Source organism: Odontesthes bonariensis, chromosome 2, assembly GCF_027942865.1.
Source record: "Odontesthes bonariensis isolate fOdoBon6 chromosome 2, fOdoBon6.hap1, whole genome shotgun sequence".
NCBI lineage: Eukaryota > Metazoa > Chordata > Actinopteri > Atheriniformes > Atherinopsidae > Odontesthes > Odontesthes bonariensis.
The window spans coordinates 16833505-16850719 of NC_134507.1; the positions used below are offsets into that span (position 1 = coordinate 16833505).

The 17215-nt window shown below is 43.0% G+C and overlaps 1 protein-coding gene across 4 annotated transcripts in view; it reads left to right on the forward strand.

Annotated features, from left to right (window-relative positions):
• Positions 1-1509: 1509 nt before the first annotated feature.
• dlg5a (discs, large homolog 5a (Drosophila)) overlaps positions 1510-17215 on the forward strand; it is a 37438-nt gene continuing 21732 nt past the window's right edge. For 2 of the 4 annotated variants that reach the window (XM_075478368.1, XM_075478370.1), the window contains exons 1-7: positions 1510-2257; positions 12543-12611; positions 13608-13782; positions 14117-14260; positions 15154-15337; positions 16164-16423; positions 16640-16952. In XM_075478368.1, the coding sequence (XP_075334483.1) occupies positions 1954-2257; positions 12543-12611; positions 13608-13782; positions 14117-14260; positions 15154-15337; positions 16164-16423; positions 16640-16952 (1449 nt within the window). In that variant the 5' untranslated portion in view covers positions 1510-1953. The remainder of the gene's footprint in view (positions 2258-12542; positions 12612-13607; positions 13783-14116; positions 14261-15153; positions 15338-16163; positions 16424-16639; positions 16953-17215) is intronic. The other 2 variants (XM_075478369.1, XM_075478371.1) reach the window with 2 other exon arrangements.

The window sequence follows — 17215 nt, forward strand, 5'->3', positions numbered from 1 at the left end:
CTCTATTCATACGTGTGTCCTCAGAAGTAGGTTACAGACACAATCGTCCAATCTGTGTCAGCAGTAGGGACCTGCCTCCCTTTGATATGAATGAATTGCAATTAATTTTTCATCGAAAGGGAGAGCACATGGGTGCACTAGCTATGGAGCCAGCATGGCAGAGAGACGGAAGGGAGGGGAGAGAGAGTTGTAGATGTCACAATGAGATTCAGTGCATGCATGAATAAGGTCACGGTTTGAGAGGTATGCCTGCAGACGCCTGCCTCTGTGCCAACAATCTCTATTCAGCTGTAGACTGGAAGCAGAGTGCATGCATCATCACCATATTGTATTTTGCAAATCCTCCTCAAATACACATTTCATTTGTCATCCTCATACATTGCTTGTTCGTTTACAAATGGCGCACCGCCCTCTCATATTTTGTCCCTCGTCGAGATGGAGTACTCTCTGAAATTGGTTGCAGTGCAGCTCTCACGGTGGATAAGACTTTATGTACCACTGTTAGATCAAGAGATTATGATAAATTACACAGTTTCATCAACTATTCCAGGCCAGCATTTCATACAGTTATGTTTGGAGAGTGGAATTTTTTATTTATTATTTTGGCTGCTTACCAAAATATACATACAAGGTACAATTTTATTATGAACTAGACTTAAAGGTGAGAATCAAAGATTTAATTTCAGATTGAATGAGTGTTCAGGAATTGCAGCCCTTTAACAAGCTGAGCCCTCTTTTTCAGGGGATCAGACGTGATTAAACATTTGACAGAGAAGCTGTTTCATGGAGAATAGTGAGCTATTTCTTTGTCATGTCTTCATTGATTAAACAGTTTCAGGTAATGCAAATACTGAATTTACATATAGAAGCATCTGGTGAAGGAGACCATTTGTCGGCAACAAAATAAGTCGATTGGAGATATTTCAGGTATTAGGATAAGCAAAATCAACAATATCGAATACATTCTGAATGTACTATAATGTACTACATTCTATAGGTGCTATATGAGCAGTACATTGCTCTGTACCATTCTTCTGATACTGCTCTCTCGGTAGCATTTAGCATTTGTAGTTTGGGACAGTGGACCCAATGTCATTTACTGCAACAGTTTAATCTGGCAAAAGCGTTGCATAAGCTCTTTTAAATATTTTATACATAGAAAACAAATCAGTATCAATAAAGAATGGGGCAACCAGTCAAACAGCCTACATGTGCTGTTGTAGAGTTTAAAAAAAATGGATTTAACATTTAGCTAATGCAGATGTTTTTTTTTTACTCGAAGGCTTAGCGTCATTGTTTAAACACATTTTCCTTTACGTCAGAATTTTAATACAAGCTCGAAATTTTCATGGCTATCCTCCCCATTCTCATTTTTTTTCCCACCTGGGATTTTCCACGTACTACGGAGTGATGTGTACGCCCATTGAAGAAATGGGCGTGGTTTTCGGTAAGACGCCACCCTACTTTACCTTATATGGTCATTGAACGGAACGTTGATTGACAGCGAGCAGCAGCTGCTGAGTTGCTCAGACATGGCGGAGGATACAGTGTAACTGAGGTTCAGCGGCGGAGTTACGTGAGTTTTCCCAGCACTTGAGTCGGCGAAGGGCGCACGAAGTGATACCGAAGGAGAGAAAATGTGTTCATCTAAAGCGGGCTCGAAAGGGAAGCGAAAAACGACGTGAATCGCTCCACATTAGTAAGATGGAAAAATGTATCGCTATTTAGTGCAGTCAACAGCCTTGGGCAACAAATATGGCTCCTTGTGCCTTTTTCAATATGCTATAAAAATTAATCTCCCGTGCAACCTAATGCCGTGGTGGCTCCGGCGAACTTCTGCAAGCCGCGATAAGTTCAGTTCAATAATCGCTTGGTACTTTTGATCGGGAAGGATCTTCCATCCACTTGGCCGTCTGGGTTAGCTGGGAAGCTACGGAACTACAGCGGATAGCAATGGAGCCAAAGCACAAAGAGTTGCTAGACCAGTGCCACCAGAACTTATTGGAGTCCATAACAGACGCGGACCGAGTGATCGAGCTGCTGATCGTTTCTGGTACCTTGAGTCAACTCGACAGGTTTGAACTGGACCAGAACTGTTCGTCCAGCGCCGAGAAAGTCGACCACCTTTTGAAGATGCTGATGAACAAGGAGAGCGACCATTTCCTCGACCTGTGTGTGGCCCTGGAGAAGGCATACCCTGACCTGTATGCTGCCCTTTTCGGCAACAGCGGCGGAGGACCTGTGGACCACTCCACCGGTAAGAGCTTAGACATCAACTGCTTGGAATAAGGCTTTTGGTTGAATCCAAAAATGAGTGGTCCAGCCACTGCATAGCCTTTGCAGTCTGTGCAATCTGGGTGGTCTGCTGCAAGAAGACGTGTGTGTGTATTTGTGTGTATAGCTACATAACAGTAAGGCTAGGAGCTTGTTTCAGCAATATCCAAAAACTACATAAAATACCATTAAGGTTGCATGTAAAGGTTGCAAAGGCTTGCAGCAGAGTTGCTAGACCTTAGTGAGTGCTATGCTTAGTTCATTTGAATGCACTTGCATTGAAATGACATATTCACTGTAATCTGCAGATTTCATTGGTGATTTTATGCACATTTTGTGCTCAATTCAGCCAAGATTTTGTCATTCATTCACGGCCACTGTGGTTTCTCGCAGTCACTACGATGCACAGAAAACACATCCGTCTGCACAACGTGGTGTGTCATTAATGCACAGTTTAAATGCAGAGCAATTCACTTTAATCCTTCCACCAATCCTCATCTGTCACTAGTGGCACGGTATGGTGGGTACATTAGGAGTTGTTTCCATGACAACGGTTGCACTACTGACATGTTGGTCCATATCAACCTGTACATGGGTGTGTGCGTGCAGTCTACATGCACACAAGCCTGAGGCATGGTGTAGATCAATCCAACCTACGCTGTTATCCTATCTGTGGCTGTATGGGCAGATGTTTCTTCAGTGCTGAGTTAATGCCATGCTTTTAATCTGTCTAGCCACTGTAGTCACTTGATTTGCCGTCTGTCCTCACATAACTGCCGCCACTTCAGCGGTTTTGGTTGCTGTTGCAGAGAGACAAAGGGCAACCAAGTGTAAAAGCCTTGTCTCGTTTTGCCCGTTTTGCTGAGTCTGAATGACTGAAGCCATTGAGTGGCTTACACATAGCCGGCATCATGCCCCCCCGGGGGCCTGAATGCAGGATGAGCCTTGAGATCCAAAAGTCGGGCAGAGATTCAGAGTAATGCTCCTCTTTGGCGTACAGTATTTCTACGTGTAAAACAACTTTGCAGGCTTTGTTGCAGGTCACGACATGGCTGAAGCTTTGCTTCAAACTGAAGCCTGATGTTTACTGCTTCCAATTATGTCTCAGTTGTACTACCGGCAAGCAGACCTTTGCAGGTAATGCTGAGTTGGTTTCTTGCTGCTTTGCTGAAAGGACCACTAATGCCTTCCTTAAGCTTTATTATTCCCTTGTATCGAGCGTTGCTGCTGCAGAAGAACACTTATCCTGAACTGCTTTACCTGCAAAATTGTCCCTTGTGTTGGTGCCTTGACTTTGGCCTGACTTGGCAATGTGGATTTGGGCCTTTTCTCATGCACACTTTTTCATGCTGTAGCGCTGGGCCTCAGGTTTGACCTGCCCTGTATTTGGACAGCACAAGCACAAGAAGTGAGTCTTGCTTGTCAGGCTGTGGTTATTCAACAGAGGATTAGGCCCTGCTCTTCTCTCTTACATGTGCACTTTCTCTATGAGACGCACTTTATCGTGCCTCCGCAGTCTTCTGTATCAGCTGCCATGTTTTTTGGCTCCATCTGTTTAGAGGAAAGTCTTGTGGTTTTTCTTTAATGTGCTCTTCATTCTCTCTCTCTTTTTTTTTTTTTTTTTAAATCAAATAATTGAGGTGACGCAGGTTCCATGTTTTAACCACAATTATAGGAGACTGAACGCCGCTCACGGTGTACCTTCAGGCGCAGGAGCTGGTAGAAGGAGCTCACAGGGATGAAATCCTTGGAGTATCGCAGATCTGTGAACAGCACAGGGTGTGTGAAGAGTGTGATGAGTCTTGCTGATAGCAACCTGCTCTCGGCTTGTCGTCTTTCATGCTGCCTGCCTGCTCTTGTTCTCTGATGTGCTTCCTATGCCAGCTGAGCCTCCAAAGATGAGCACAAATGAAATCGTCCACACTCTACAGACACATTCTCACCCCAAAGGCAGAAGTACACAGATGCACACATTAATAATCAATTGTTTCAAGCGTCGGCTTTGTAAATGATTAGTTTTTGCATGCAAACTGCACCGTACTTTCTGCAGAGGGCATACGAATAAACTATTCACTTTTTTCCCCTTTTTGTTTTTGGCTCTGCATGCCCTGGATCTGTGGCTCACCCTTTGTAAGTGAATGACTAACTTGGATGAAACGGCATATTAGAGATTTACTTCAATATCGGAAGTCGCTGAAGTTTTGGCTCAGCTTTACTTTCCAGTGAACTGCATTTCTGTCTTCTCAAACGGAATTAATTTGATTTTTATATATCCAAGCAAAGGCAGTCAAGCTTATTTCATGCCCTAGCTTGTGTGCCCATGTCCTTGCTCTATGTGGGCAATATTTCACCTAAAGAATAGAATAGTAGAGATGTACCTGCAACACCCCTCCCCCTCACTCTTTTTAGATCCAGGGGTCCATGACAGTGATTTAAACACACTCCGAGAGGAGGGAAACACAATTCTCCCTGACAGTCTGCATCGTCCACGATCGTCTTCTTCACCTTTCTGTTTGCCTTTGTTTTCTCATTGTATCGGTGGCTTGTTCTTGTGCTTTATTGTCCTTTTTTTTTTTTTTTTTTTCTCCTCCGACTTGCCATCTATTCCCTTTGACTACCCTTCTCTTTACTTTAACTCATTATATTTATTTCCCCCACTGAGTGGTTTCATTTCTCCACACACTTAAATAAAGGGACACGCCAGGGAGACAGAGGAGGGTGATAGAAAGAGGGAGCAAGAGAGAGGGAGACAACAGGCCTTTTGTTGAGAAGTTGAGCAGGCCCAAAGTGCCCAGTCAGCAGCTTGCTCTGTGTACAGCAGCCTAGGACACTGGCCAGTGTTTTTTGTTGTTGGAGGGGGTGCTCTCCTCTGTGTCAACGAGGTTTCTGTCCCACTCCATAAACCACAGTGGATGTACAGAGTTGAGTTATGACCCTGCGCTCTCTGCCACAGGCAAGGCTCTTAAATATTTCCCATGAGCTAGACCTGGCTTCGCTTTCTTCGTCACTCTCCGTCAGTGTCTGTCATTCGGTGACGCACGCCGTCACTTACCAAGTCACTCGGCTTTCGTCCGCTCTTTGTCTCACCATGGCTTCGCTCCCTCCTTGTGGTGTTGCCGACATCCAGAATAAGCCATCAGTCCATCTGCCCTTAACAATGTTTGCCTCACTGTTTCCACTGGGTCGTTAGAACCGTTATTGCTGTTTAATTGTCGTCAGAGAGTGTTGTTGGCGTGAACTATATGTTTTTATTTCTCTCTCTCATTTTTCAGTATTAAAATGTGGCGGTAGGCCGGCCTATGCTGAAAGTGAGAATCCCAGCCAGGAGGCTGTTCTGTGAAACAGGACTTCATTACCATTTTACACATGTTCCCCCACTTCTTAATTACCCTACAAGGTAGAGGAAATGCCAGCATCAAAATGTTTACCGGCACTATGAAGTCATGGAAACGCACAGCTTCTGTGATCATCCGCGCCACCACCAGACTCGCTTGTTTTTGTCGTCGTATTATTTGTTTCCAGAATTTTATTCCATTTCTATTCATCTCTCTGGTTATCAAAGTAAAGCTGTTTTATTCCATTGACTTTATTTTTCTAGCTCCTCGTGTGTCTTGCCAAGGTTCGACAGAGAGCAGATTTTATTAGATTTATTTTTCCCCCTATCAAACCTACAATTATGACAGGTTTCTGTTACCGTCAGTGACATGAGTTGGAGCACAACCCTTCAACCCCACTGCAGGGATCTGCAGAGAAACTACAATTAGACTTTGAGTGTTTTCCACGGCATACGGTTTTCCTCTGAGTTACAGGGCTGTGCTGTGCGGGTGTCAGGAATATTTGAGAAAACATCGATGCAGACAGAACCTCCATCGGCAGTGCAAATTTTACACGTGAATACCAAAATTCTACTTTTGGAAAAGAAATTGGAATCAGATCGAATTACAGGCATTGTGACTAAATCAAGTAAATGTTTATCCGGCAACAGTACGGATATGCACTTTTTTTTTCCTTCTACGGACTTAGATCAGAGGTTAGCTGTAGTCTGTCTGATGTGCACAGTTCTAATCCTCACATGTTGTGTCCAGCTGTATCATACTCGTTTCTCTCTGTTCCAGATACTCTCTTTTATCTCATGCGTATTAAGTGAGTCACTTCCAGCTCCTTCTTCCCCGTAATACCATATAATCCAAAGTGTGTCCAAACATTTACCTTCAGAGAAGTTAGGAGTGGCCGTGTTTCGAGTTGAATTTCTCGCAGTTTGACTCTCAATTTCAATAAGCAGTCACCTGGAAGTGTGGAAGTCACCTTTCCCAAACAGACAAAAAGGTGTTGGAGTATTCGTGGTAGTTTTTTTTTTTTTTTTTTTTTTTCCCCTGTTGTTTTGAAGGCTTTTGTTCAAATGGTTTTGTGCTTGGGGTGTCATTCATTTGATATTTTCTTTTCTTTAACTTCCATACTGTAATAGGCTGGATAGGCCAGCCTCTTTCCGTCAGCTCGCCTGGTTTTTGGTGGCTTCTGATGGAGCACTGATGGCTGCTGTGTGTTTGCTTGGCTGCTGAGTTAAGAAAAAAAGAACAGAAACGACAAGCTTTATTCAGATTGAGTTAGTCCACTTTTAAAAGCTGTTTTTTTTTTTTTTTTTTTAGTTGGCTTTTGTCGCTCTAATTACTGAACATGTAGACAAAGTACATTTATGTAATCTGTAGTATTATCTTGGTGTAATGATTATATGATCTTTTTCTTTACACTAGATTCCTTTCTCTCTCTGTGACCTTCAAAATTGCAGTGCTGTTTAATCACAGGATTATCTCAACACGCTATGAAAATGGTTTCTGAATTAACATGTGCTCCTCTGTAATTAAACTTGAGTTGAATGTCACAAAGATTGCTTAAATTACAGCAGTGGGTTTGACTTTTTCTGCCCTGGCGGGCTTTTTGGCTTGTGTTTGCTGCAGTATGTAACGGAGCGTTTGGAGGACATGTTGCAGACATCTTTCACCTTTTTGTTTCTGACCCAACCCTTGGCACAGGCAAGCTGTTCAAAAGGAAATTATGCCTCATTTATGCTGAGCAAGGCCTCTTTGCAGAGAGATAATGGGTTGGGTTGGACAGCACCGGGGGGGCTTTTTTGGACTATGGTTGCTGCTTAGTTGTCCTGACAGGTCTGCTGGGCTGAATTTTCATTTCATGCCCCAGATTGCTCCCTCAGATCTAGATTGCTTTAAGGTTCCATCTGTGGGAGGCCGCTTTGCTTTCCAGTCAACACTAAAACACTTATTTTGAGACATGCCACAGGCCAGACTCGGGCCTTTGAGTGAGGAAGGTGGGTTTGACCAAGCCGACGTGAACACAGAGCTGTGAGTCAGGCGATGTGCGTGCGGTGGAGTAATCTTGGCTCATGGAGTCATCATGTTAGATGTCTTCATGTTTATGCTTAGTGCAGAGTCCTGAAGTCCGATTTTCAATCCTTTATGCCTGCAGTAAGGCTTTCACTGGCTCGTGGCCCAGAATCTGGGTCTGTGGTGTCACTGCCACCCCAGAAGTTGGGCCCACTACTCAGCTTACTGTAAGTGCTGGAGTCTAGGGACAGATATGGACATGCACGTTGTGCTTCTTGGCAAAGTTGCAGGTTCAGCAGCCATAATTGAAACCTTTAGCAAATAAATTGAAGGCAGTGCATTTATTTTTCCTATACCAACGATCACGAGGACAAGAAACGGCAATGATGATGACCTCGATTGAGTTTCGGACATAACGATTCATTTCAAACATGCTTTCTAGATTACTATTGTTATTTAAAAAAATGTAATCTTTTATAGAGCTAAATGAAAAGGAAAATGCTTGTTGTAATCCTTTTGACAGTGATGACCTATGAATCTGGTGTATATTTAAAGCTTCTTGTTGTTTTTGCACACACAAGATTAATCATACACATTTACAGAATGAGAGTGACACACGCAGATTATAGATTGAAAAAGAGGGATAAAAGAGTACAAGTGAGTGGAGCAATAAGAATCCGCACTGAGACTGTGGGACTGAAACGTTTCTAATTTAAACTACATCATTGATACAGTATGTAGAGGCACAGCCTGGATTTCCTGGATTTATAGGTATGTCGGGGTAAAAGATTCGTTCTGCTCTCTGGCTTAATGTTGACACATCCCTCAGCGGGTTTGAAGTGAGCTCGAAGCAGCAGTGGAGATCCCATCACAGTGACTATCATGCACTCTCTAATGTTTTTGGAACTATAATTGTCTGAGAATTGCCTGGAATTGATGAATAATTTAGTCTCATCCAATGGTGGATCTTATTATCTTATTATGATGAAACTCTCCTACTTGCTCCCAACTCTGACAACAATGTGACTGTTCTTTTTCGCCACGTTACAGATTCGCTATTCCTGTCATCCAATTTCTCCAACATGTGTCATTTTGCTTTAAGTGCTGGAGAACATAATCTGGTTGTCTGAATCAACTGTTGGTAGCTTAGCACATGGCTCGACTGTGAAGGGAAGCAGGCAGAGGAGCGGTGGGGGGGAGTGGAACCTCATTGGTGCAGTAAACACTCCCCCGACCTATTTAGATCACACCAACAGGCCTTCATTACCATTGCCTCAGGTACTCCACTGGAATATGTTTTTTTTTTTTTTTTTTTTTTTTTTTAACGCGAGAGTGTATCTCTCGATGGGATTCGGCTACCATTTCTTGTTCCATACTACAATATCTAATGGCTCCTGATGAGTTATGTCGTGTATCTGTTAGAATTTACCCCAAACGTGCAATAGAATTTCTCAGATCCCGTCTTATTGTCTGCCTTTTTGAGCTAAGCTTGGTGGATTCTTCTACTGTAGAGCATCTGATCTATACTGTTCTAATGAATGTTAATTTTATTGAAGGAGTGAACACGTTTACAAATGATCAACTTCACACACTGTGGCTGGTGCTAATTGGCTTCGATTGTCCAAAGAAAAAAAAAAAAAGAAGCCTGTTGCCGCTGACTCGTCACTGCCCATACTGCAGTCAGTGCTGTGCGTACTGGACCAAATAATCAGCCCATGACACTCGTCTAAATATGGAAATTGTGTTGCATTTGTCCTTGATGCCAAATCAGATTGAGATATAGAGGATTGTGCCAGCACTGCCTCGGTTGTGGGAGTTTTAACTGATTGGTGAATGCCCTCAATAATGGAGATTACTGGGATTTTAATTTAACTGAGTGTTTTGGATTCTCAGGCACATGGGGAGCCAGAGCACAGAGATCATGCACGCAGCTGTCGTACTCACACAGAGTTTAACCAGGGACCCATCAGCTCAGGGCCCCTCACCACTGTACCACAGGTTTGCTGCCCCAAAAAGCAACATCTATATTCTTTTTTTTTTTTTTTTTTTTTTGTATTGGAGCTTTACTGACTTTGTCTGTAGGGTATTTTAAAAAAGATTTATCCTACAACCGAGCTGGCATAATACCTCTAAAGGCTTGTGTTTTTTACTATGAAACCTTGTCAGTCACATGCTAGGTTCAAGAAGTCAGTTGCTGCTTTTGAATAGAAACAAGTACAGGCTTTTTTTTTTTTTACATAGATGTACTGTTTGTACAGAATTAATGCTGTGCAGCCCCACAGTGGTTTTCATCGTGTCTGCTGGAACAATATGAAATCAAAGGGGTTTGCTCCGAGCACTTCGCAGAGCAGAAGTGTTGAGCATCAGACAGGGAATGTCAGAACAGATTAAAAGCCTTTCCGCTCTGCTCCTCTCCCTCTTTCACAATCTCTCCCCTTGCCTCCCTCCCTCTTCGTCTCTCATACACGCACCCTCCTTATCTCCTATGTGACTTTGTTAGGCTGTATCCTTTCATCTGTCCTCCTATGGTCCGTGCCTTCTCCCCGTCTCTCCTCTGCTCCGTCCGCTGGGCCGAAGATAGAGTGGCTCAGTCGTACAGAGCTCATAGTTAATTAGGCTTGGCCTTGTCACACATGAGTGCTGGATCCAGATCTGTAGCTACACTCAGTGGGGAGGCAAGGACAGAAATGGAGGCCTGGCGATGCTGGCGTCATTCTACTGCTTTCTCACCGCAGACAATGCAGGTCACCATTCGATGGCTTCATTATGACCTGTTTAATGTTACTTTATCGCATAACATGAGTCCTGTCTGTCCCTCACTGTGCTGTTTTAGGGAAGGAAATTTTCAATTTTTATCAACGCACATAGGTCTGATTATTGGATTACAATAGACACCAAGCCAATTCTGACAAAATTACAATTATCTGAACTGACCGTGACCATTTTTTGTAATTGTTAGTTATCTCTATTGACATGTATGAAAACCAGCTCGGTGAACCAAACCGACACGTTATGTTTTCATCACTATTTCCATCTGGTTTAAAACTGCTTCTTCGGCTACAGTTTCGTGGCACTCACTCCCCCCCCCCCGGTGCTTACACTTCTAATTTTCAACCGACTGCATTTGGTCAAGTGCCTATTGACATTTATGTAATGGATTTAATTGAAAAGGCAAACACCACAGCACCACTGTGGGGACATTTTGATCCTAAGCTAAATAAAATGGGAGAGACCAATAACTTAGTTGAGGCAGTTTATCAGACTTTCTGCAAAGAAGATGGCAGTCAAAGGCACCACTTATATTAGATTAATATTTAAACAGAATCAACAACACAGTTCAGCCATTTAGAAATGGTTTACATAATAGTCGTCTACATCCCGATCAGGACGGTCGGCACAGGATATGGAACTGATTCAGAGATGCAGTGTTAGACGGATGAAAATTACACGATTTTAAATGGAAAATACATTTGTTTTATATTTGTATTCAAATATTTAGTAAAAATGCCCGACATCTTCCTATTTCCAGCATCTACGATGTGTCACAGCCCGGCTCTAAGGCTGTAACAAAAATGGGAGACAGACGAAAGCTTCCAAATTTCAAAACAACTTTTATTTAACAAAATAATCTAAACTAAAGAAACGTAGAATTCAGTCGTGTATGCATGCCTGAGTGTGTGAATGTGTAAGCGATAACAAAGCAACAAAACAGCAGCCGCTCTGCAAGTCAGGAGGGATCGAAACTGGCAAGAGAGGAGCTTTTGAAGCACAAGCCAAAGGTGTGGCTCAATCAGTCTGACGAAAACTCCGCCTTACTCTCTGCAGAAGGGAAGAAGCAATAAAGAGAACAGGGACAACTAGTGGAGCGGAGGGGTCGTGACAGATGTAAGGCTTCGGTGTTTTGTCTCCTGTATAGAAATAGAATATGTTTGAGTTTTTTTTTTTTTTTTGTGGGTTTAGCATCTAAAACCTCAAAGTGTCAAAGTAGCATAGAAATATCAAGCGAGGCGGACTGATAATGAGCAGCCCTGAAATATGTATGTGTAAAAATTAGACCGCTAAGATTTTTTTTTCTTTTATTCGTTCAGAAATTGCTTTCTGCAGATAAGTTCCCATCGCTAAGTGATGCGTCTGCAGCTCATTTTAGCCGTATGTGTATTTTGGATCTTGATAAGGTATTTCTCTGAGAATACTAGCGAGAATAAGAGGACTCTTCTTCACGGCAAAGTCCCGTAGTCTTCCTTGCAGCTGTTAACAGATCAGCTTTGGGTTGTTTTTTGGTGGTAAAATTCAAGAAGAAATTAATTAAACCCAATTTCTCCTTTTGGAAAATGTGCTGATGATCGAGGGAAAAAAAGGCAAGGATATGTCTTAGGAAAAATACTCTTTGTGTGTCAGCTGTGTTTGTTGCCCTTTGGAGCAGGGACCCTGCAGTATAATGGGGATCTGCGCAGTCTCTCCTATGGATTGTGGTAGCCTGTATGATATATCCTCCAGCTTAACGGTGTGTACGGCTTTTCAAATGGAGAATCATTTTCTCTTTCTCCCCCTCTCGCTATGCGCGTGACATAAAAAGAGAAAATCCCATTTCAGCCGTGACATTCTGCCGGTATAGCAGAAACATACAGGGACTATACATCAAAGCAAGGCAGATTGCACATGGAGGGAAGGGAGGTTTGATGACAGCAGCGGTCTGGAGTGATGATGGAGAGCCACTAAGAAGGAGTGTTGAAGTTATTATTCCAAGTATAAACGTTCTCCAAAATTTATCACATGACTGTGTAGGAAGCATGGAGCTGACTGCTGAATTATTTTCTCTCCCCATTCTATTGGCTCTTAATTCAGACTTGGATATAAGTGATTCACCAATCCATCAGTGCTGTATCTCTGAATGTATCTCTTCTTTTTATTTTTTTTGCCTGTTGGCAGGTTCTACATACAGCGTCCTCTCCACCATGCCATCTGACTCAGAAAGCAGCAGTTCCCTCAGTAGTGTTGGTACGTATAATCAACAAAGATGAATTTTAAAGCCTGTCACACTAGGTAAGAGTGGTCCTCCTCCAAACACAGTAACGTCACATAATCGAGTGAGCATTACTGCTTTCGGATGTTTCCACTGACTGGCAGAGCTCAGGAAGTCACAGTTTTGGTTCTTCCTCCTTTAATCCTCACACTGTGGACAATACCACTCTGCCAATGTCTCCCTCATTCTTTAAGGAAGTTTGCCATGTTTGCCTTTCCCTAGTTTTGACAAAGGTCCAAATGACTCAGCTGTGTTACATAAACCTCGAAGAGGTCCAAATGTTGAGTCAAAGATTCACATAATCCCCAGATTTCCTGCCGTGGGTGTTCTTTTGAAGAAAACAACCCTAAATGGGACTCGATAATGATATGTTTTTTTTTTTTTTTTTTTTTTTAAACTTAATCCAAGTACGTGGAACAGTCAGTGACTCACAATAATAGAGGATAAACTTGTTGCTTAAGTGACAAATCCTCTTAAGTCTGTTTATTGGTCTACTGAATTTTATTATAACAGATACAAAATAAAACAAGGTATCAAGAAAATTTCCTGGAAAACACAAATAAGATCAGTATTTTAATGTATTTATTAATGACATACTGGATTTTTTTCCATCTAAAAATATCTGGAGACTCAGAGATACTGTACATCAGCACAGGCTTGTCTGGCTTTCTTTTCTGTTCCCTGGTGGTGAATTCAGGCGGTGTATTCTTGTGCGATTCACAGCAACTTTGCGGCTAATTGTCCTGCATATTATGCAGTTGAATTTTCAAAGCAAGCAGGTGTTTGCCTCACTGCTGGACTGCAGGACTTTTGCAACCGCGTGTGAAAGTTGTGTGCGGTCTCTGAACATCAGAAAGCTTTAGGTGGTTTTAAAGTAGAAATTTGATTATCCCTCTATTAATTCCGAGCAGAGTTTTTATCCAAACCGTGATGAACAGTGCAAGCCTCCGGTAATGTGCTCATCGTTGCAGGTTCGCCCGTTAACGGTGAAGCATCCTCCCCTCCCCCAGCCATCAACGACAACCGGCATACGGGTGACAACCTGGACACCATCCTATTGCAGCTCCGCCAGGTGACCAGGGAGCGAGATGAGCTGCGTAAGCGCCTGGCGTTGGCATCTCCGGGGACCACCTTCGATGACTGCAGGTACAAATTCTGCTCTGTGTGCTGAGCTGATGTCATAACTGCTTATTTATTTTTCTTTGTTCTGGATTTTAAAGTCACTGTGATCCCTGGGTCATCTGGATTTGTCCCGATACATTTCCATCTGCTAAAACGTATGATAGAAACACTGCTTGATTATATTTATTCATTTACTTCAACAAGGTTTATATTTAGTCAGACATCTAATTCCAATCTTAGGAATTTTCTCATACAAGGGGAAGGTCAGCTCTCATATCCTCCGGTCTGAGCTGTGTTTGGGCATACTATCAAACAAGGCTATGTAGAATCTTGACTTCTTGCTGCTTTTCTCCTTGAGGCCAAATTCCAAAGCCAGTCATGACTATGAGCGTCTGAAAAGTCAGTGCATGAGGGCCATGGCAGATCTGCAGTCTCTCCAGAACCAGCATACCAAAACACTGAAGCGGTGTGAGGAGGCTGTAAAGGAGGCCGACTTTTACCAGTAAGTATTTGTTCTTTAACCGTCATTTAGCTGTTTTTCTGTTGTTATTAGTGGTGGACTCCTGGTTCTCTATGTTAACCCATATCATGTAGCGCAGATAAAAGCAAGGGTAATTGTGTGAGGCGATTCATTACTGGGGAAAAAAAATTAAGTAGGCTGAACATTCTGTCACCTACCACCTGCTGCTTTGCAGCGTAGAAATAATCCAGTTTTATTGCATCGTTTTGCTGCTATTGCAACAAATACTGGCATGGTTTTTGCCATTAACCTAATTGAAAGAACATCCCTTGGAGCTACAGCCAGCTTTCAAATTTAAAGGGAACTGGCTCTCCCAAAAAAACCTGCATGGTTTTAAAAGCTTGGAAATGAGGGCATTTATTTGATCGAATCATTCTGCCTAACATGTTGTAAGCGGAAGCAGAATTTCTTGAGCAGACAGATGTATAAACCCTTTGAGGGTTTGGGCAGTTAGCATATTTTCAAAGATAAGTTATGAAATTAAGTAGATAGCATAAAGACGTGGATGCTTTGAATCCATTTTGCAGAAGTTGATTCCATGCTTGAAGCTCAGTTATGAAAGGGTTGTATTGGTTATGCTAACATTCATAATTGAAGCATGGTATGATTATGAGGATTTTTAAGCTTTGCACAAAAAGCACAACATTGGACTTTGGTCATAAATTCAAAGTCGTAAATATCTTGGCCATAAATCTTTAGAGGTCCATAAATAAAATTACCTCTGAGACTGTATTCCTTCATTTTGTAGCTTTCCATGGACTTATATTATCTACAGAATTCTCTTTCGTGGTTTTAAGTCTGTTTTTTAATTTAGCCTTTTTGTGTATATTTGCGACTCTGTTGAATCTTCTCGTGGTGTGCGTTCTCCTTCCAAGTATGCTGCATAGCCGTGTCTTGGGCGACCAGGCACAGCTGAAGGAGGAGATGGAAACACTCAGGAGGGATAATGCCCAACTTGTCCGCGAGCACAACCACCTAAAGCAGAACTGCGAGGAGCTGAAACGGCTGCACGGTCAAGACCAGAAGGAGTTGGCAGACCTTCGGCTGCAGCAACAGCAGGTACAATCCACTCACAGGCGCACTGCTTTGTGTGTCTCTGCTGGAGCTGTCCAGATGTTCTATCAGACATTTACTGACACGGCAAGTTTTGACATCACACATTTTTAACATTGTTTGTATTCACCTTAAACAACATCAAACAATATTGCCTCTGATGTTCCATGCTGTGAATGCTTTCAAAATAGCACAAGGGGGTGGTGACCTGTATTGTATTACTGTGAAGTACTGTCAGAAACAGCCTCCAGTGGGACACTGCAGTGGCTACAAGCACAGAGCGGCAAAGCGGCAAAGCAGAAAGAAGTGCATACAGAGCATTTCTGAAAAAGGGCAAGCACAGAAGAAAAAGGCTTAGCTTGGGCAAAGGACATACTGACCCAAACCATGTAGCTACAAGATCAGCGCACATTCAGTATATGTTGTGTAGCTGAGGTCAACACAGCCCTCGGGTCACAGCGCCTCTCACAGGAATCGGGAAGACCGCATCAGCAAGACCTGCAGAGGAAAGATGCTCATTTAGAATGAATAATGCAGTCTGAAGGACAAATGCTGCACATAAATCAGATCATTTTCTATGCTGATCACTGGGTTTTATTTAAGTGCACAGCTGCAGGTCTAGAAGGGCACCTGCACTTATAAAAGCCATTATTTAGGCTGGCATTAGACTTTCCTGCACTGCCAAACTAGAATCCTGTCTGCACATTAACGCCATCTGCTGCGGAGAACAGCAAATGCAGGCCGAGTTAGGTTGCTCTGATGGCATAAACATTTTGAACACTGCTAAAAGCCTAATAATCGTACATCATATGACTTTTGTTGTCCTCACCAGGTAATGAAAGAGAAGGGCTCATCTGAGGTGTTAAACAAGCTATATGACACAGCAATGGACAAGTTGGAGGGTGTAAAGAAGGAGTATGATGCCCTTAGCAAGCGCTACAGTGAGAAGGTGGCTAATCACAACACGGACCTGAGTCGCCTGGAGCAGACTGAGGAAGAGAACCGGAAGCTGCAGAAGCAGATGGATGCACTGCTCAAACAGCGAGACTCTGCCATGCACTACCAGCAGCAGTACTCTACCTCAATGAGGAGGTGAAAACATCACGGCATCCACACACAGACAACACGGCACACAAGTGGTGATCCAAGTGTGAATCTGACGTTTCTTTCAGACAAGCAGAGGAACCGAGCTGATAATAACTGCTGATTTAAACTGTGCTCAAACTCCTCCCCGCACAACAGCTTTGTTTTTGCACAGGTTTTAAATTCTGCCACCTGGAAGCTCACCGCCATCCTCTGCTCTCTCAGGTTTGATTCAGTGCAGCAGGAGCTGAACAAGTCCTCGGCTCAGAACAAGGAGCTGCAGAGGGAGATGGAGCGGCTGCAGTCGGAGGTGACGCGCTACAAGAACTTGCAGCTGAAGGCTGCCAAGGACTGCGAGAAGTTTAAGGAGGAGAGGGATTCTGTGTTCAACGAGTATCGTCTCATCATGAGCGAGAGGGACCAGGTGATCAAGGAGCTGGATAAGCTGCAGACTGAACTAGAGGCAGCTGAGGCCCGACTGAAAAACACTTCATCAGAGAGGGTTGTGGCCAGTGAAGAGCTGGAGGCACTCAGACAGGTATTTGTGTTTGAAATCTACACAACTTCACCTCTTTTAGCTCTTCCTTTATTACCCTGAGACTTCACTGCTCAATAATGAAGTCAGCAGATTAATATAATGTTCATACAGTATTTGAAATTATGTAACATATTTTGGCCCTTCTCAAACAAAACTTCCCGAATGAGGCAGCATTTATGCTCGCCAAATCTTACAGAATATATAAATGTATAAAAAAAATCTTGCATATATGCTTCAGGTCTCTCTCATCTGTACAGTAGGGG